The sequence below is a fragment of the Pipistrellus kuhlii genome, unplaced genomic scaffold (assembly GCF_014108245.1).
Source record: "Pipistrellus kuhlii isolate mPipKuh1 unplaced genomic scaffold, mPipKuh1.p scaffold_m20_p_11, whole genome shotgun sequence".
Taxonomy (NCBI): domain Eukaryota; kingdom Metazoa; phylum Chordata; class Mammalia; order Chiroptera; family Vespertilionidae; genus Pipistrellus; species Pipistrellus kuhlii.
In genome coordinates, this window is record NW_023425416.1 from 42,131,361 (window position 1) to 42,151,684 (window position 20,324).

Consider the following 20,324-nt stretch of genomic DNA (forward strand, 5'->3'; position numbering starts at 1 on the left):
ATCGGCTTGGGGACTGAGGGGTCCCAGGTTCGATTCCGGTCAAGGGCATGTACCTTGGTTGCGGGCATATCCCCAGTAGGGGGTGTGCAAGAGGCAGCTGATCGATGACTCTCTCTCATCGATGTTTCTAACTCTCTATCTCTCTCCCTTCCTCTCTGTACAAAATCAATAAAATATATAAAAAACAAAAAACAAACAAACAAACAAACAACCCCCCCCCCCCCCAAAGCTATAGGATGAAAAATAGTAGTTGGTAGGGAGTAGGTGTGGGGTGTTTTGGGATGATAATCTGCTTTCTATGTCTATAGATTCTCTTTCCCTCCACAGGGCTCTCTGTTGTTGATTCTGGAGGGCTGCCGTTGTCCATCGAGTGACTTTTCCAAACTGCTTTTGCAAAGATTGTCATGTGTGGTCACTAAAGTCTCAGTTTGTCATCTCAACAGTCAGCTAGTGATGGGAAGATATTTTCTTAAATGCCTGGAGACAGAAACAGAAAAAAACTCCTGTAGTCTTTGCATATTGGCCCTGAGCCAAACTGACTACAACTCTGCCTTAGCCCGCACCTCCCGTTTATTGTGGAATCCAAATATCAGCCAGAGGGGTAAATCTCAGATCCTCTCAGGTCTTTTCTGAGCATGTGTCTGGCCGTGGGCATGCATCTCATACTTCAGATTCCCCAGAGTGCTCGGGACCCCTCCACAGCTCTTATTCCCCCAAGAATCTTCCTCATCATACGCAGGCTTTTTGATCTGCCTGTTTGCCTCATCCTCCATTCCTTGCCCCAGACAGCCATGAGTACCATATATCTTTAAGTGCTTTCATCAAATGCCACCCAGAATGCCACTTCAATCTGACAGGGGCAAAAATAAAGGTTAATCTCTGTGCTGGTCCCTTAGGAAACCACCAGACAGGTCAAATGCATGACCACAGTATTTAAAAATGAGGTCCATATTTATTGCTTTCCCTGATACCTATAAGCTGTCCCAGAAACATGGGCCATGGAATTAGCAGAGTTCCCTACTCTGCTAATTCCATGATGTCACTTCTGTCACAGGTCCTTTGGAATGCAGTTTGGTTCTGTGTAGTAAATCTAAAGATACTCAAATCAGCAATTCTGCTCCTCATTGTTCACCCTAGCGCAGTGACTCTTCACTGAGAACATCTGGGAAGGCCTGGAGACATTTTAGTTTTCACAAGTGGAGGTATACCGAAGGCATCTATTGGGCAAAGCCATGGATGCTCTATCCACTGAGCCATACCGGTGAGGGCGGTTTGCTTCCATTTTAAAGAACACCATGTAATATAAAATGAATTACGTTGTAAGCTTGGAAGCAGATAAACTGGAATATAAGCAGTGGTCACCTCAGGTGCTGGGCTTTAGCATGGTTTTGTTCTCTTTTTCCTCGTTATAGTTCACTTAAAAAAACGTCTTGACGAATCACGTATCACCTGTGTCAACTGTTTCTTGCATAATGGGCACGTGTGTGTGTGTGTGTGTGTGTGTGTGTGTGTGTGTGTGTGTGTGTGTGTGTGTGTTTCTTTTTTAATTCCACAATAACCAGGCAGCCTGGTTTATCTATCAGGTGAGGGTAGTATCCAGGTCCTCCAGGGTAATGATGGGCCCACCAGGTGCAAACGAGGAAGGCCAAGAGCCCAGGCCCAGCGGGGGGCGAGGGGGCGGTCCAAAGGGCACCACCCGGTGGGCGTCACGTGCTCGCCGCCGGCCAATGGCAGCCTCCCGAGCCCACCTGGGGGCGGGGCGGGGCGGCCAGCTGGCGTCACCAGGACAACGGGCGTTGCCGGCGCCGTGTGACTCCGGGCTGTGGGCGCGCTGGCGGCTGTCCGCCATGGTGAGTGTGTGGCCCGCGCGGCCCGCCGCCCCGCCCGGCCCCGCCCGGGCCCGGTCCCCGCGAGGCCGGCTGCGAGGTCCCGGCGGGCGGCGGCGGCGGCGGCGGCGGCGGGGTCGCGGGAGGCCGGGCCGCGGCCTGCGGGGCGGCGGGCGGCGGGCGGCGGGCCGCGCGGGGCGGGCCCGGGGGAGGGGGCCCCGGAGGACGCGGGACGCCCGCCGGCCCCTGGCGCCCGCGGCCCGGCTTCTCTCTGCCCGGGGAGGTCTGGGTCGCTGCTGGGACCCCCCACCCTCCTCCCTGCGGACCGCCGGACAGACGGCGTGACGCTGTTTTGGCTGAGGATGGCCTGGGAAGCCGCCCAGAGAGGGTGTGGTGAAAAAAAAAAAAAAAAAAAAAAGGATGCGTATCATCCAAAGCCTATATATGCGTATGGACACGATTTCTTGCAGGCTCTGTGCTGCTGCCTGTCTGGTTTCTGCAGTGATAGATTACGTTAAAAAAAAAAATAGAATACGTGTGTGTGTTTCTTTCTCATCCATCCTTCTCTGGCAGGTTGTTGTTTTTCTTCTTAGTACGTGAGAATTTAAACTTGTAATTTTGGAGATTTCCCCCCTCCTTTTTTTTAATTTTTATTTTTAATGGGGGCATTCAGCTGGCGGTGTTCATTCGGGTGCAGCACCCGCAGGGATTTGATGGAGAGAAGCTGTGTGCGTCGTCAGTCACTCCTCGGCCCAGTAACTCGGGTGGGCATGCCACCTGGCCCCCGGGAAGCTCGCTTTTAAACCCTGACTTAGAGGGACAGGATTCAGGGAACTGCCAGCCAAAGATGGATTTCCCCCCCGCCCACAGGACCCCAAAGGCTGTCAGAGGACTCTGCGTGGGGACACACCTTTGGTGTACAGTGGTCGGCAAACTGCGGCTCGCGAGCCCCTTGCGGCTCTTTGGCCCCTTGAGGTTTGTTTTTTTTTTAAGCAAAGGCCAGCTTAGGAATACCCTAATTAAGTTAATTAACACGGTACCTACCTATATAGATAAAGTTTAAAACATTTGGCCCTCAAAAGAAATTTCAGTCGTTGTACTATTGATATTTGGCTCTGGTGACTAATGAGTTTGCCGACCACTGGAGGATATTGATTTAGAGGGGGTGGGTGGTAATAAGGAGATGCCTGTTTTTAAGAAACAGTTTTTTGTTTGTTCATGTTTTTTTTTTAAATATTATTATTATTATTATTATTTTACATATGTGTTCTTATCCCCCCTTATCCCCTACCCTCCACTCATATTCCACCCCCCTGTTATCTGTGGCCATTGATGAGGCTCATATGTATGCCCACAAGTCCCTTGGTTGATTTTTCCCTCTTACTGCCAGCGATCCCCTCCTTCCCTGGGGTTTGAGGTGTTTGTTTTAAACCATCAGTGATTTAGTGTAGATTAGTGGAAGTATGAATAAGCTGAGGGTGCAGGGTGCTTTTCAAGTGCCAGTTGGCTTTCTGGAGAGAGAACCTACCATGTGGAACCCTGGCAGGCTCTGGCTTTTACCAAGGAGAGGGATCGGAGGAGGAGAAGGTGGATGGTCTTTATGTCTCATTGGCCCTGAGAAAACAAGTGCCAGGTGAGCAGCTTGTTGGTAACAGGAAAAGCACACCAACCACAAATAACACAATGTCTTTATTTTGCGTTTCTTTTGACTGCTTAACTGCTTTAACGTGACAAATGAATGGAGCCAGAAAGACTTTCAGAAAATGAATTTTACCAAGCTCTTGTGTTTTATTTTTTATTTATTTTAAAAATATATTTTATTGATTTTTTTTTTTACAGAGAGGAAGGGAGAGGGATAGAGAGCTAGAAACATCAATGAGAGAGAAACACCAACCAGCTGCCTCCTGCACACATCCCCCACCCCCCTACTGGGGATGTGCCTGCAACCAAAGCACATGCCCTTGACCAGAATGGAACCTGGGATCTTTCAGTCTGCAGGCTGACGCTCTATCCACTGACCTAAGCCGGTTTTGGCAAGCTCTTATGTTTTAAATCTAGCAGTGATTTGCTTTTATATGTTACTAGAGGCCCGGTGCATGAAATTTGAGCACCAGTAGGATCCCTAGGCCTGGCAGGCAATCAGGGCTGATCAGGGCCTTCCTTCGTTCCATGCCGCCCCCTGGTGGTCAGCCCACGTCATAGTGAGCAGTCAAACTCCCCATGTCTTGGTCGAACTCCCAAGGGGACAATTTGCATACTAGGTTTTTATTTACATACATTGACAGATATAGTAGGGAGAAAGGAGGCATATTCAGGAATTAGTGCCCATAGCTCTCTGAAATCTTGTGTTCCTCCTATTGGCCATTTTCTTTTTCTTCTCTTTCCTCCACCCATTCTATTCTGACCCACAGTTCACCTCTACTCACTTGTGAATTTTGGAGTTTTATTGATGCTAAAATAAAAGCATTTTGCTGTAATATATTAGTGGTTGCTTTGCTTTTAGATTTAGAAATGCTTTGCTTTTTGTGTATTGTTAAACATTAAGAATTTATTTCTTGGAAGGAATTCAGTTGAGTGAAAAGCTGATGTGTGGGCTCCAAGGAAGGTGGGAAATGAATGGTTGGTATAGGAGGGGACAGGAGGGGGCTGCCTATATGATCCCCAAAACTGTATTCAAGATTATAGCATTACCCGTCATTAAATGCTTGCTTTTAAACACACAACTTTAGAAGCTGATAAATGACTTTGCATGTGAATTTTGGAATTCTGTTTTAACTCTTTCTCTATGAAATTTTCTGTAGTTAAGCCTCTTGTATTGCTTCTATAAAAATAGTGACAGCTGACATTTATTTTGTATATTCTATGTGTGAGAGATTTTCTAAGGACCTATGTCTTATGTAACCATCACAACAACCCTATGGAGGAAGATACCATTTTTCCATTTTAAAGACAAGGAAATTGAGGCACAGAGAGGTAAAGTAACTTGCCCAGGTCACCCAGCTGATATATTGAGCCACATTTCAAAATCAGGCACTTTGTCATAGAACCTGATAATGTAAACACTGGATTATACTGTAATATATACTGTATCATTATATGGTACAGTATATGTTTGCCATATGTTTGCCATATATATGTTAGGAAAGTAGTTTTCTTATTTAGATTTTAATGTTTTGAGCACTTAATGAATATTGTATTTTGTTGTTCTTGGCACTGGAATAGATGCTACAGAGCAGAGTCGCCTGGCCTGGTCTTTCCCCCCTTTCCCTCTCCCTCCCCTCTTTCACAAAGATGAAATGAGGAGGAATTGATGAAGACAGGTTATTAGATTAGGGTTCATATTCATGGCTGTAATAGTATCGAATATTCCTCCTGTCATTTCAGATTATGTTCAGGAAATGACACCTACCTTTTGTGAATCACAAAGACCAATGTCTTATATAAAGGCATTTAGACTTGGGATAAAATGTTTAAAAAGTAAAATTTTTATTTTCTGCCGAAACTGTTTTGGATAGAGTGTCGGCCTGTAGACTGAAGGGTTCCAGATTTGATTCCGGTCAAGGGCATGTACCTTGGTTGTGGGTACATCTCTGGTGGGGGGTGTGCAGGAGGCAGCTGGTTGATATTTCTCTCTCATTGATGTTTCTAGCTCTCTATCCCTCTTCCTTCCTCTCTGTAAAAAATAAAAAAAAATATATTTAAAAAATTTGTTTTCCAAGTTTTTTTCTAATAGTAATTTTTACATTTGTTTTAGTTGTATGTTCTAAAATTGTTGCAAAAAAACATCAAGCAATGGTTTGAATTTTAATTCATGTGGGTCAAAATGTGCATTAGGACATTGATGGCCATCACGTTTTTGTTAGTGCTTAATACTTGATCATACAGTCTTCCCATTTTCATTTATTCTCTTGGCTCCGCTCCTGTTTTGGCACTTTCCTTTCTATGCTGGTGTTGGGAAGCACAAGGTGGAGGGGAAACTTTACAATAAAGTATATCTGATGTCGAAGGACAGTTTTGGTCTATTTGCCATATAGTCAAGAGAGCTTATGTAATGAGATCTGTGTTAATAGATTGTGAAAAGAAGAGGTTTCTCTTATTTATTTATTTCTCTTGACAGTCTTGGTTTCCCTTTTTCTTTATAGGCATATATATCTTGATTTCAGAGAGGGAGGGATAAGAGAAAGATAGAAACATCAATGAGAGAATCGTGGATGGGCTGCCTCCTGCGCGCGCGCGCACGCGCGCGCACACACACACACACACACACACACACACCCACTGGGAATTGAGCCTGAAACCTGGGCATGTTCCCTGATTGGGAATTGAACCTATGATCTCCTGGTTCCTAGGTCGATGCTCAACCACTGAGCCGGGCCGGCTGGACTTGGTCTCCCTTTTGTCTGCACTGGGGAGCATAATTTTTAGTAATTGTAACAATAATTCTTTTTCATAGAGCCTTTCACTTGCCTAGTTTTAGGCTGATTATTTCACATCTCATTTAATCCTGCCATTATCCCTAGAAGATTGGCATTATACCCATTTAACATTCTCAGATTGATTAGGCTGTTTGCTCAAGGTCAAATAGTTGGCCAGTAACAGAGCCAGGATTTGAACTCAACCGGTCTTCAAAATCTGGCTTCTTAGCCTTTATACCATGGCTTCTTTCCAAATTAAAGAATGTGCCTAGTGCCTGGCTTAAATGTACTACACCAAGATTAGGATTCTTATCAGCTGAGCCAGCAAGTTCTTTTTTATTTTATGATAAACTCTCTATTTGTAATGTCTAGTGACACCTGCAGGTTTTACTTGACTACCCTCCTCACCACCACCACCCTGCCCCCCCTCCACAGACCAACAAAACTCAGATAGGAACAGCCATGGGCCTCTGCCTTCCCTACCTCGTTTTGTGTCTCACCTGTACCCTGTACTGTCTGCCTCAGCACTGCCACTTGCAGCACTGGAGTGGCTATGAAAGGGATGGGACTGGAGCAGAGGTGTCTAAGGAGGTGGAACAGGGCAGTGACTGGGAAAGTTTTTGTGAAGTCAGAATTATACAACATGTGGCCTTTTGTTTGTATCTTCTTTCATGTGACATAGTATTTCAAAGGCTCGTTTCTGTTGTAATATATATTAGTACCTATTCTTTAAAAAAAAAATCTTTATTGTTCAGATTATTATAGGTATTCCTTTTTTATTTTTCCTCATAGCTCCCCTCCACCTGATTGCCCGCCCCACTCCATGCGCTTACCCCCCAATACTGTCTTCATCCATAGGTGTAAGACTTTTGTCCAATCTCTTCCCACACCCCTCAGACTCTCTTTCCCCTGAGAACTGTAAGTCCATTCCCTTTCTATGTCCCTGATTCCATTATATTCACCAGTCCATTCATTCTGTTCTTCAGACTTTTTAAAAATTTTTAAAAATTAAATTATAATCTGTGTACATATTCGATTCTCCCCCCCCCCCCCCCCCCCCCCCCCGTTCTTTAGACTTTTTATTCACTTGATTTTTAGATTTACTTGTTGGTAGATATGTATTTGATGTCCTTTTGTTGTTCATAATTTTTATCTTTACCTTTTTCTTCTTCTTTCTCTTCTTAAAGAATATCTTTCAGCATTTCATGTAATCCTGGTTTGGTGGTGATGAATTCCTTTAGCTTTTTCTTGTCTGTGAAGTTCTTTGTCTGACCTTCAATTCTGAATGATAGCTTTGCTGGGTAGAGCAATCTTGGTTGTAGGTTCTTGCTATTCATCACTTTGAATATTTCTTGCCACTCCCTCTGGCTTGCATAGTTTTAGTTGAGAAATCAGCTGACAGTCATATGGGTACTCCCTTGTAGGTAACTAGTTGTTTTTCTCTTGCTGCTTTCAAGATTCTCTAAAAGTCTTTTGCCCTTGGCATTTTAATTATGATGTGTCTTGGTGTGGTCCTCTTTGGATTCCTCTTGTTTGGGGTTCTGTGCGCTTCCTGAACTTGTAAGTCTATTTCTTTCACCAGGTGGGGAAAGTTTTTTGTCATTATTTTTTCTAATAGGTTTTCAATATTTTGCTCTCTCTCTTCTTCTGGCACCCCAAAAATTCTGATGTTGGTACAGTTAAAATTGTCCCAGAGGCTCCTTACATTATATTCATATTTTTGGATCCTTTTTTCTTTTTGTTTTTCTGGTTGGGTGTTTTTTGTTTCCTCGTATTTCAGTTCTTTGGTTTGATTCTTAGTTGAGTTTCTGTATATTATTTATTTCAGACAGTGTATTCTTAATTTCTGACTGGTCCTTTTCCATTTTTTTTTTTTTTAATTTTTAATTATTTTTTTTTTTCATTCTCATTAAGGTCCTTGAAGGTCTCATCAAGTTTCTCAGCAGTTTTTAGAAGATTTTTGAGTAACCTTATAAATGTGGTCCTGAGCTCCATGTCATCCCGTAGTTTGCTTTCCTCCATTGCTCCCTTTTGCGACATGCTTCCCTGTGTCTCTGCATTTTGGCTGCTTCCTGGTGTTAATGGAGTGGCTTTGTGTGGTAGGTGATCCACAGGGACCAGTAACTCAGCCTCCCCAATCACCCGAGGTGGACGGTCTTGGTACATCCCTTTGTGGGCTGAATGCAAAGTCTTGGTGTAATTAAGTCTTGATTGCTGTTGGTACCCTGGGAGGAATTGTGTGTGGGGACCCGCTGTGTTTATAATAGAAGAACTGCTGCACTGGAGACACGCTCATGGTGCAGGACTTGTTTTAGTGGGGCTTTGGTGCTCACTGAGTCTGCCTCTTGAATGTGTCGCTTATGGATGTGAGGAGTTGAAATCTGTTTCTCACACTGACCACTAGGTACACTGGCTTCTGGATCTCCAATGGGGTACAGGTCAGCTACTGTATAAGGTCACCCTGTAGGACAGGCGTCTTCAAACTACAGCCCGCGGGCCACATGTGGCCCTCAGAGGAGTCTGATCCGGCCCACCAGGTTTTTTGGGCAGTGAGCGCAGCCAAGGTGTTACAGTAGGAATTAGTAGTTCATATAGTCTGGCCCTCCAGCTCTCTGAGGGACCGTGATCTGGCCCCCACTTTAAAAAGTTTGAAGACGCCTGCTGTAGGAGCTATAGCAAGAACTATAGTCCTCTCCTCCCTGCTTGGGATTTGTAGATTATGGAGCTGTCTGAGCTGTTGTTTGCAAGTTAGCAGTGATAGTGAAGGCCATTCATATGCAAAGGCCGCTGCTTAGAGCTTGGGTGTGTTTGTAGATTGTGCAGGCCAGTGTCTCAGGGCATCACTAGGCTAGGGCATGGCAAACAGCAATGTCTGGCAGTGAGCCATCCTGTGCCTCGAGTCTCACTGCCCAGCACAGCAAACAATTATTCCTCTGTGTAGCTCTGCAAACCATCCACCCTCATTTTCCGACCTGATGGCAGACAGTCCAGCTTCTCCCCTTTGGGTTGAAGAAAGCAACACCCGCCGCCAGCTGGGATCCATCGCCAGCCCGTATCGTGCGCCCCTGTACCTCAGCTTTTCAGTGTTTGTACACTGAATGCTCCTCTCTCTGACTGGTGTGGAGCTTCCACTCAGCCAGCCCTCTGGTGGGTCTGGGTGATAGACATTTTGTTTTTTAGTTGTAGTTTTGAAATTGTTGTGCATGGCCACAGTTTAGGTATGTTTACCTATGCTGCCATCTTGGGTTCTCAGTATCTCATTCTTTTTGACTGGTGAATAATTTTCCATTGTATGGATATACCACACTTTATTCATTAGCTGATGGACATTTGGGTTATTTCCACTTTTTGGCTATTATGAATAATGCTGCTATGATAGCCATGTACAAGTTTTTATATGGATATATTACCTGTTGTTGGAATAGTTGGTTCATATGGTAACTTAATGTTTAACCTTTGAGGAACTGCCAGACTGTTTTCCAAAATGGCTCTATCAGTTGTGTATGAGTGTTCCAATTCCTCCACAATTTATAAACACTGTACACTAACATCACCACAAACGACATGAGTAATGATCACATTACGATGTTATGATGGCTGTGATATCACTAGGGTGATGGGAATTTTTCAGTTCCATTATAATCTTATGGGACCACTATTGTATAGGTGGTACTTCATTGACCCAAGCATCATCTGGCAGTGCATGACTTTATTTTGGCTATTTTGGATCTCTTGCATTTCCATATTAATTTTAGGATCAACTTTTAAACTTTTCAATAAAAAGGCTGCTGGCATTTTTATAGAGATTTCATCAAATCTTTGGATCTGTTTGAGAATGTCGCTAACTTAACCACTTAAATGTTCCAATTTGTGAACATGGGATGTGAGTGTATTTATCTTTTTAAATTTCTCTCAATGTTTTATATAAGTTTTCAATATATGTCTTGTACTCCTCCCCTCTTTTTTTTAAAAAAAATTGATTGATTTCAGAGAGGAAGGGAGAGAAAAATAGAAACATCAATGATGAGAATCATTGATTGGCTGCCTCTTGCACACCCCCTACTGGGGATTGAGCCAGCAACCCAGGCATGTGCCCTTGACTGGAATTGAACCTGGGACCCTTCAATCCGCAGGCCAATGCTCTATCCACTGAGCCAAACTAGCTAGGGCTGTCTTGCATTTCTTTAGTTAAATTTATTCTTAAGTATTTTATTCTTTTTAATGCTGTTGTAAATAAGATTGTTTTCTTAATGTCAGTTTCAGGTGCTCATTGCTAATATATGGAAATATAATTTATTTTTATATAATAACTATATTGTATATTTTATATAGTATCCTGCAACCTTGCTGAACTCCTTGATTAGTTCTGATAGAATTTTCTATTACATATTAGAATTATCTATATACTGGTACAAAATTGTTACCTATAAACAGAGATTGTTTTGCTTCTTCCTTTCCATCAATATGCCTTTTATTTATTTTCTTGCCTAATAACCTTGGTTAGAACTGCCAATACAAAGTAGTATAAAAATGGATATTACTGTTTTTATAAAAACAGTGAGAGGGTATAAACTATTCTTATAGCTATCATATTAAAGTGTGGTGGCTTTATGAAATTGGTGTCATACCTACAGGACAGTGATTGGGGCTGTTCTGATCTAAGAAACACGTAACTTAAAAAAAAATTTGATTGAGGAGCACTAACAGTTTTCCTTTTTTCTTTTTCCTTTAGGTTTTCTCAAATAATGATGAAGGCCTTATTAACAGAAAGTTACCAAAAGAACTTCTTTTAAGGTAAATGTAGATAAACTTTAGATAAAGAACTCAGATTTGGTTCCGTCATGAAATTCCAAGACAGTCTTCTTTCTCACTGTGAGTCCGTAGCACAGAAAAACAGCCAGAATTAGCCTAACCGACTTTTTGTTTTTGTTTTATAGAATGCTGTTCAGCTTGTTGTTAAATTTTACTTGGTCTAATCCAGAATGTACTAAGTATGTACATAGCATTGGTCTGGATTCTTTTTGTAATGTGGTAAGTATTGTAATAATCTTCAGTAGGTGCCATTGTCTTGGTATCAGTAGATAATTCCAATGTAGTCCATAACTCAAGGAGAGACTTGTTAAGGTTCTGAGCTCCTGAAATCCTAGACATTTAGTTGTTTTCTAATAAATTGGTTTTAAAAGAAGTAATTTATGTTCTTACTGAGCATTTAAAACGTTCTCAGCTCCAATATTGATATATTTTTAAACATTTTATGAGAATTGTGTGCTACGTGACAGTATGTACTACAGAAACTATGCTCTTTGTTCTTGGTTTCTGGCATCCCTGAATATGTAGCAAATGGCATTTTCCTTGTCATTTTTACCAAGTAGAGCTCTCAACTAATATTTGTTGACCCTGAACTGCACTTTCCTTCAGTACTCTGAATCATCAGTTAAATCTTATTTTAGTTTGGTTGTTACATTTTACTTATTAGTACGTATATCCATGGTAATCTTTGAGTAGCATTTCCTAGACTCTTCTCATATCCTTGATGTTTCACCAAATAAAACGAAAAAAACAGTGAACAAATAAGTATGGGAAACACTAGGTTAACAAAACCAATTTCTTCACTGCGTGACTTCTCAGAGCCTTAGTAAGCCAATAGGCATAGCGATGCTCCCTCATGGATAGCTGTGGCATTTAAACTCACCATGGCACCCTTAATATTCCATGGGAAAAAATTTGGGAGATGCTGACACACAGTAAGAGACTGACCAGATGACTCCATTCCCTGGCTGTGCTAGATCTCATGTTAACTTCTAGGGAACGAGTATGAATTCTGTTTACATATTGGAGTTCATCACAGAGTCACTGTAAATGCCACAGCTGACTAACCTTTGCTGTCCACAGTGTGTTAGACTTTTTTCTTGAGCCAGAAACGGAGTGAGGACTTAGCTTCTTTGTGGTGGTGATCACATTTCTGGGGCTTCCGAGGGTATCTCATTAGTCATCAGGTGTTGTTTGTCACTGTTGTCATGAGCTCACTCTACTCTGTTAACAAAAAGGAAAGTTAACTCATGACAGGATCATGTTAAAAAAAGGCATCAACTATATTTTATTTCAGTAAAACAAATAGTTGTTTGGGTCAGACAATATTTTTGGCAGTTTTAGGGCATTTTAAAATTAAGCCAGTGGTAAGGAAGGAATGATATGTTTATCATATAAACCCGCAAGATCTTGGTTTGGCGTCATAAGCTGCTAGAACCAATATGACCGGGTTAGGGTGGGCAGGCTGTTGGTAGACAACTGTAGGGATGCCACCTACAACACACTGCAAAATGGACGTGTCCCCTACTGTCCAGTGCTTTGTTCCTGGTCTGCACACGTGGCACAGACATCGAGCTGTAATACGAATATGTCATCTTTACTCTGAGGAATCAGAACCAGCTCCAGGCTGACCCATCTTAGTCATTCGTGGGGTGTGATTAAACTCCACTCGTGAGCACTGCTGCTGTAGGTGACTCGAGGCTGCTAACTTAGTATGCTTTCCCTTCTGGCAGGTTTAGCTTTTATACCGTACTCAGTCATGGAACAGTTTCTATCTATTGAACAAGCAAGCAAGCAGACACACAAACAAAAAACACAAAGCGGAATTATATTGCCTGGCTGGTGCTGCTCAGTGGTTGAGCATCGACCTATGAACCAGAGGGTCACGGTTTGATTTCTGGTCCAGGGCACATGCCCAGGTTGTGGTTCAGTCATTGGGGGGCGTGCAGGAGGCAGCTGATCAGTGATTCACATCATTGATGTTTTTCTCCCTTTCTTTTCCTCTTTGAAATCAATAAAAATATCCTATATAACAAAAGGGTAATATGCAAATTGACCCTAACGGCAGAACGACCCCTCGACCAGTCACTAGGAGATGCACTGACCACCTCTTGGTGTCTTTCCCCGGGTGGGTGGCGGGCATGGGATGTGGGTGGCACCAAGCCAAGGTCCCCACCCCGCCAGTCACCCCACACACAGAGGACAACCCTCGGCAGGGTGCGGAGCCGGCGAGTGGGTGGGAACGCCTGACCTCTCAGTCTCTTCCCCTGGCAGTCAGGCTTCAATCGCCCAGGGGTGGACAGGGAACCAGGGTGGGCGGCGGCGGCGGGGGGTGGCCTGGCTGCCAGCAGCCAGGGAAGATGGCCCTGGTTGTACACGCACAGATTTCGTGCACCAGGCCTCTAGTATTTAATAAAGGGAAGGGAACTATATTTCTGTGCTAGTGTGATTTCTGAACTGCTGTTTTACAACTTGTAGTTCTTTTAAAGATCCATGATGGAGCTAGCTGTTAAGAATCCTGGAGTTACAGTTTTTGAATTATGCCACAAGGCTCATACATAGATAATTTCTGTTAAAATTGCCATTTGAGAGCAAATATACATAATGTATCTATTCACTTGTGTTCTTATTTTGGGACCTCTAAGGGGGATTTAAGTTGTCAAGTGCTGCCATACAGGTCGCCTCTGGTTCATGAGTCTCAAAACTAACTGTAGCCAATACGGTATTTTAGTTTTTGTTGGCCTTTAACCATTTCTGCCATTTTACTCTCAGACTTTGTATTATAAGTAATAGTAGCTCTCCCTTTGCCTCGCTAACCTTTCTGAACAAACTTCTGAAGGGTCTGAGCCTGTTACCAAAGCAGCCATCCTCCTCCAGCCATCAGGCAATTCCCCAGTCACGCCAGCGCGTGCAATGGTCTCCGCCTTGTGAGCTTAAGTGTTTGTTATTTTTGCTCAGTTAAATGATGCCTTCATACTTGGTTTGTCCTAGGCTTATGTTTTAGCTTCCTATTGTAGGCTTCTTTGTGACGCTGCAGGCTGTGGTTTCTGCTCTTGTTGAATTCCAGCTCACTAGCAGTCTTACTTCATCAATAGGTGTGGTTCTTTGACTTGAGAATCTTACTTGTAGCTGAGGTCATTTTCTTTTCTGACATTTTTACTGCATCTGTCACCACCCTCTTAAATCTCTACCAGCTCCCATCACTGGGCACATCAAGTGAAGCCACAGCCTCCTCTTTGGCCCATTCACAAGCATGACCTGGGGTTATGTGCTTTTCTTCATCTATTTATGTTACTTTGAATCACTTGGAAAAATCTGTGAGTTTTTTTCATCAGATCATCTTCTTGCTAGTTTTAAAACAACTCAGTGTTATTAACTCACAGATTTCTTTTACCGCCCATTTTCAGTTTGTTACTCAACACGTTTTTGTAATTTTGCTTTTTCTACCCGGCTTTCACTCATAAATTAAAGGTACTCAGGTTCTCCTCTCTGCCCTTCGCCCTCACACAGTTCAGCCATACAGCCTGTAATTTCACTCTTCCTTGGGAGTCAGTTTTGTGATGCTTATAACAATGGGGATATTTAATTTGTTGTTATTGGGAGTAAATATTTTTAAACATTCTAAAAACACAAAGCTCTTGTTAGGTACAATAGTGAAATCTCTTTTCAGAGATATTTTTAAAAACTTAAATCACCATTTTTTATGTCATTTCCTTCCCTTTTTAAATGTATGTGGATACATGACATAATTAAGCACTAATAGTGTTCGTTGGCTTGAGGAAGGAAGTTTTGATTGCCCCAAAGAGGATTGCTGAGCCTAATAATTCTGAGCAAATGAAATCAACAACACAATTACATCTAATTTGCCAGTTTAGTAGTTTGCCAGGGAAAATTATAAAATGACTGGCACATAAATTTCCAAATTTTCCTTTTCTAAAATTTAGAAGCCAATTCTGTGGGCAAAAATAATTGTGGGTTTTGTTGCAATCATTAAGTTACAGCCCAGTGCTTATGGGTAATGTTGGGACCTTGGGGAGCAGTGCGGTGAAGGACTCATTCCTGTTTGGGCATCATGAGTGGGCGTCCTTCCTGCTGGTTGGTTTCAGCACTCCGTGGACTTCTTCAAGGACTGGTGTCTCCACCTCCTGCTGTCTGTGACACCTTATATTCATTCCAAGGCAGCTGAAAATCCTACCTAAGCTGCTTTTTTTTCTTTTTTTTTTTTGGGGGGGGGGGGAGGTCTGCAATTTCAAGTTGGAGCATCTGTTCAAATTTTTCTTTTTTATTGAGTTTTTTTGTTGTTGTTCATTCATTTTCATAGTTGTATTTGTCTTGCATAAAGCAAAACAAGACTAAATTAATGTGTTGAATCAGATACAGAAGCTTATAGGCCCATTCTTTTTATTGCCTCTGTATACTATTATATTAACTATTTCAGGGTTGACAATTAAGGCCAGATCATAGAAACAGCAAAATTTCTTCAGTCTGGGTTAGAGTGATGCTTATACATTAAAACTCTGATGATGTATTTGGATTTTTTTTTTTTTATAGCTACACCGAGATGGCATGAAACACCAATAAAACTCCACAGATAGGATGAATCTGTGGCGATTGTGTTATGTTAGAGATCTGTTAACTTAAAAACTCTGTGTTCAGTAGTTACAACTGAGAAGATTGGTAAATTTGACTGTATGAATATTAAATGTGGCAAAGATAAATAGCAGAGTGGTGGTTGAAGTAACTGGAATATATATTATAAGCAAGGATTATATTCTTCAATATATATATAAAGCGAAAATTATTAAAATTATTAATAATAAAAGTGGATTAGCTCTTAGAAAAAGAGTTTGAAGAAGTATGAACAAAGGAAGAAATTAAATGGCCGATAAAAAGATGCTCAGTCAGGCCCATATTTAAGTATAAAGTCTAAATCAAAATAATGCGTATTGCTCAACTGACTGGTAAAAAAAATGAAGTTTGATGATACCAGGTTTTCGCAAAGAGGTAGGAGACAGATACTTCAGGCACTTTAGAGTTGGGAATATATTTGTAACTATTCTGTGGGGCCACGGGGGGAAAATTCTAAGTGCTAAATGTACATATTCACAAATTCCATTTCTAGGAATTTGCTAAGAGCAGATGTATTAGCAAAGATGTATATACAGGGATGATTACTACAACTTTAAAAAAAAACTAGTTAAATTGGATTACAGAATTGGATTCTAATTCTTGGTTAATGATACAGTTCATCATTGATCCATCCATTCCCCTTTCTCCTCACCATCATATTCGTATTATCAGAAACTTACAATATGTTTACTATGCTTAACTTTATTTAAAAAAAATATATCTTCTGAAACATGGTTTTCACTTAAAATTATGTTGCTCACAGTGATCCATATTGCTTTGTTTAGCTCCTGCCAACATCCTTGCAGATGTCTTGTACAAATATACAAGCTTCTCTAGTAGTAGAATTGCTGAGGATCACAGGCTATACAAATATTTAACTTCATGAAGTAATATTAAATTATATTTATAAAGTGGTCTTATCAGTTTACATTGATAAGATGTGTCATCCTTTCCAACATTTAATGTTGTTACATGTCTGAAGAATAGCATCTCATTGTTCTCTTGATTTGAATTTTCCTGAATTCTAGTAATGTTGAGCATCTGTCTGTATGTTCACATGTATTTTCCTCTGCTATAAAATGCATGTTTATATTTTTCCCTATTGGATTATTATTGATTTGTAGTCCCTCCCCCCTTTTTCTTGTTTTTAATATTACTGAATTTTTTATATTTTTTCTTCATCCAATTTTCTATATAGTGTCCCAATTTAATACTCTTTATAAGAGGACAATTTGGGGTTTTAATGATTAAAGCTAATATTTTTATTAAAGCTATGATTATTATTACGATTTTCTAAATTGTTGTGGCTTGAATTATTCTCCCAGAACTATTCACTTCTTAACTCTTATTCTAACTCATCTCTCACTCTTTTCCAACTTCCTTGCATATTCTGGCAACTGATTTATTTCCAGTCCCTGAAAGTGCCATTTTCTAACTTGCTCTCTCCCATATTCTTTCTACCTGTTGATAGTATCTCTCTTTTGCTTATGTTTTCTTCACCTAGTTGAACCTAAAGCTTTTCCTAAGTTCAAGGCCAACTTCTTTCCCTCTTAGTGTGCTTATATGTCCTTTAAGCATTTTACAATTTCTGGTGTTTGTCCTGATTTTATGTTCCATAACAGAGTAAAATATCCCGTAACCTGGGGAAGGAAAAGGAAATCCAGATCCAGGAAGCCCAGAGAGTTCCATATAATATAAACCCAAAGAAACTCACATCAAGGCATATTATAATTAAGGTGTCAAAAGTTAAGGACGTGCCAAAACCGGTTTGGCTCAGTGGATAGAGCGTAGGCCTGCGGACTGAGGGGTCCCAGGTTCGATGTACCTTGGTTGTGGGCACATTCCCAGTGGGAGCTGTGTAGGAGGCAGCAGATTGATGTTTCTCTCTCATTGATGTTTCTAACTCTCTATCCCTCTCCCTTCCTCTCTGTAAAAAGTCAATAAAATATATATTAAAAAAAAAGTTAGACAAGGAATCTTAAAAGCAAAGATTATATGAATTGCTGAAAGGGGTTCTTTAGGAAGAGGAAGAAGATAAAAGATAAAAATTATGATCAACAAATACATATCTATCAACATGTGTAACTAAAAGCCAAGGGAATTAAAAAGCCTGATGAACAATATTAACTGGTGAATATAATAGAATCAGAGGTATGGAAGGGGAGTGGATTGATGATTCTCGGGGAAAGGGGAATGGGGGGTGTGGGAAGAGCCTGAACATAAACTGTGCACCTATGGATGAGGACAATGGGGGGTGGGGACCTGGTGGAGGGGATCAATTGGGGGGGGGGGGAAAGAGGAACATTTGTAATAATCTGAACAATAAAGATTTATTTTAAAAATAAATAAAAAGTATATATTTTTTAAAAAAAAGCAAAGATTAGATAAGTATTCATATTTCCAGCTCTGATAATAGGTTTCCTGTGCTGTTGGCCACTATGCAGATGACATATTTTAGACTTTTGTTCTAGAAGCACCCCACTCAAGGTATCTCTGTATTAGTATAGTTACAGTAGGCTCATGTGGCATACATATCTAATCTACATCTAATGTCTTGAACACAACACAAGTGCACTTATTGCTCACCTGATAGATTGGGGGTGTGTGTATGTGGGATGAAGCTGTCAGTTGCTCTCTGCAATTATTGGGGACCTGGCTGAAGGAAGCTCTGTTGTCTTCAACCACAGCTTCCTGCCAGCCAGCTCACCAGTTACATGCCTCATGTGCCTGCAGGGGAAGCGGGGAAATGAAGTGTAGGTGTGTATCTAGGAAACAGTTGTCATCCCGGGAAGTTGAACATTGGCACATTCTGTGACTGAGCGTTGCTGCTTCTGGGTCTGCTCTAAGGAAGCTCCGATAGATGTACACCTGGTGACATGTAGAAAAATGTTCATTGGCACACTGTAATACCAAAGATAATGGAAACAACCACATATTCATTAACCTATGTGGAATATGAGAAGTATAATGTGATGTATAATGTGTGATGTGAATTATAAATGTGTAGAGAAATGTACTGCAATCTCACAAAATGGCATGGACAAATCTTAGTTATAATGCTGAGTGGAAAAAAGCTGCAAAAGTCTGTCTACAGCATGTATTGTTTTTATAGATTAAAAATCAAGCAAAAAACTACTTGGCATACTACTTAGGAATGTATATGTTGTGAAAAAACAGTTAAGCACAAGGAATAGATCACCCAAGCATTGACTGGTTGAGAGGCAGAGAAAGAAACCAGGGAGGGACACAAAGTAGGGGCAGTGGTGCGGGGAATGGTCTCGTTTTCAAGTAGGAGTGGTGACTCAGGCAGTTTTATTATTCGGGACTGCAGAGTGTCACGTAGTCTTTTGTATGCATCAGAATATTCCAACTGAAACCATTGTGAAACGCTTGAAAGATACGAAGAAGATCTGCTGCATTTTATTTTTTCCCTTGATGTCTTTTTTTAAAAAAAATATATATTTTATTGATTTTACACAGAGAGGAATTGAGAGGGGGACAGAGAGTTAGAAACATCGATGATTCGATCAGCTGCCTCTTGCACACCTCCTACTGGGGATGTGCCCACAACCAAGGTACATGCCCTTGACCGGAATCGAACCCGGGACCTTTCAGTCCGCAGGCCGACGCTCTATCCACTGAGCCAAACTGGTCCGGCTCCCTTGATGTCTTCTGATTACTGGGCTTTGTCCCTGAGGCTGGTCCTCTTAGTGCTGCATTCCCCTGGGCTCTCCCGTAGGGTCAGGTGTCCCTCATCTTCATGAATATTTTGTTCCCATTTCTCATTCAGAACTGTTCCCAGGTGCTGTGCTCCGGCCTCTTACTGTGTTCACTGTGCATTTCTCAAAGGACTTTTATTAAGCTCTAGCTGGTTTTGCTCAGTGGATAGAGTATCAGCCTGCGGATGGAAGGGTCCTGGGTTTTATTCTGGTTGAGGGCACATGCCTGGTTTTCGGGCTTGATCCCCAGTAGGGGCATGCAGGAAGCAGCCGTTCAGTGATTCTCTCTCATCATTGATGTTTCTATCTCTTTCTCTCTCTCCTTCTCCCTTTCTCTCTGAAATCAACTACACACACACACACACACACACACACACACTTTAAAAAGGGCTTTTATTAAACTTCAGAGTTACTTTCTTCATCCTTTGTTGTAATTTGATTCAATCTTAATACAGTCTATCTGAATTTTCTGTCCATTGTTGATTTTGCCCACCTCTCCTCTCCTCTCCAGCTCCATGCTGCAGTTGTCTAACTGGAAAATTTCACCTTCCCATCAACCCACTTCTATTTAAAAAATTAAATCTTTCGTCCTCTCGGAACTCAATTGTGGCTACTTTAATATCACTGGCATTGTGGGCTCATCATTGTTCCAGCCTCCTGCATTTGCAGGAAGTCATCGTTCTTTCCTTTGTACTTTTGTTGTTAAAATGCCTTTTAAATAAATTTAGTCAGAAGCTGGCTGATTTCCTTTCAGGGTGGGTTTTAATTACTATTTAGTGTTCAGTATTTATGATGAAACCTTGATTGATAAATTAGTAATAGGATAATTGGAACTAAGCCATAAATTGTCTATTCTTTATCAGAAAATGTAGTGATTACAGTTTTAGTAATGAACTAATTAGCTTTGACTTCCCTTAAAAATATAG

General features: G+C 41.4%; 2 protein-coding genes across 4 annotated transcripts in view; one reads left to right on the plus strand and one right to left on the minus strand.

Annotated features, from left to right (window-relative positions):
• Positions 1–1,849, minus strand: part of SUSD5 (sushi domain containing 5) — a 55,255-nt gene extending 53,406 nt beyond the window's left edge. The window contains exon 1 of the mRNA XM_036431711.2: positions 1,783–1,849. Coding sequence (XP_036287604.2) covers positions 1,783–1,849 — 67 coding nt within the window. The remainder of the gene's footprint in view (positions 1–1,782) is intronic.
• FBXL2 (F-box and leucine rich repeat protein 2) overlaps positions 1,763–20,324 on the plus strand; it is a 54,101-nt gene continuing 35,539 nt past the window's right edge. For 2 of the 3 annotated variants that reach the window (XR_006741149.1, XM_036431771.2), the window contains exons 1-2: positions 1,763–1,850; positions 10,974–11,035. Coding sequence is in view for 2 of the 3 variants with exons in the window: in XM_036431771.2 (XP_036287664.1) it covers positions 1,848–1,850; positions 10,974–11,035 (65 nt within the window). In the remaining variant the exon portion in view is untranslated. Of the gene's footprint in view, positions 1,851–10,973; positions 11,036–11,178; positions 11,273–20,324 lie in introns of all 3 variants that reach the window. The other variant, XM_036431770.2, reaches the window with a different exon arrangement.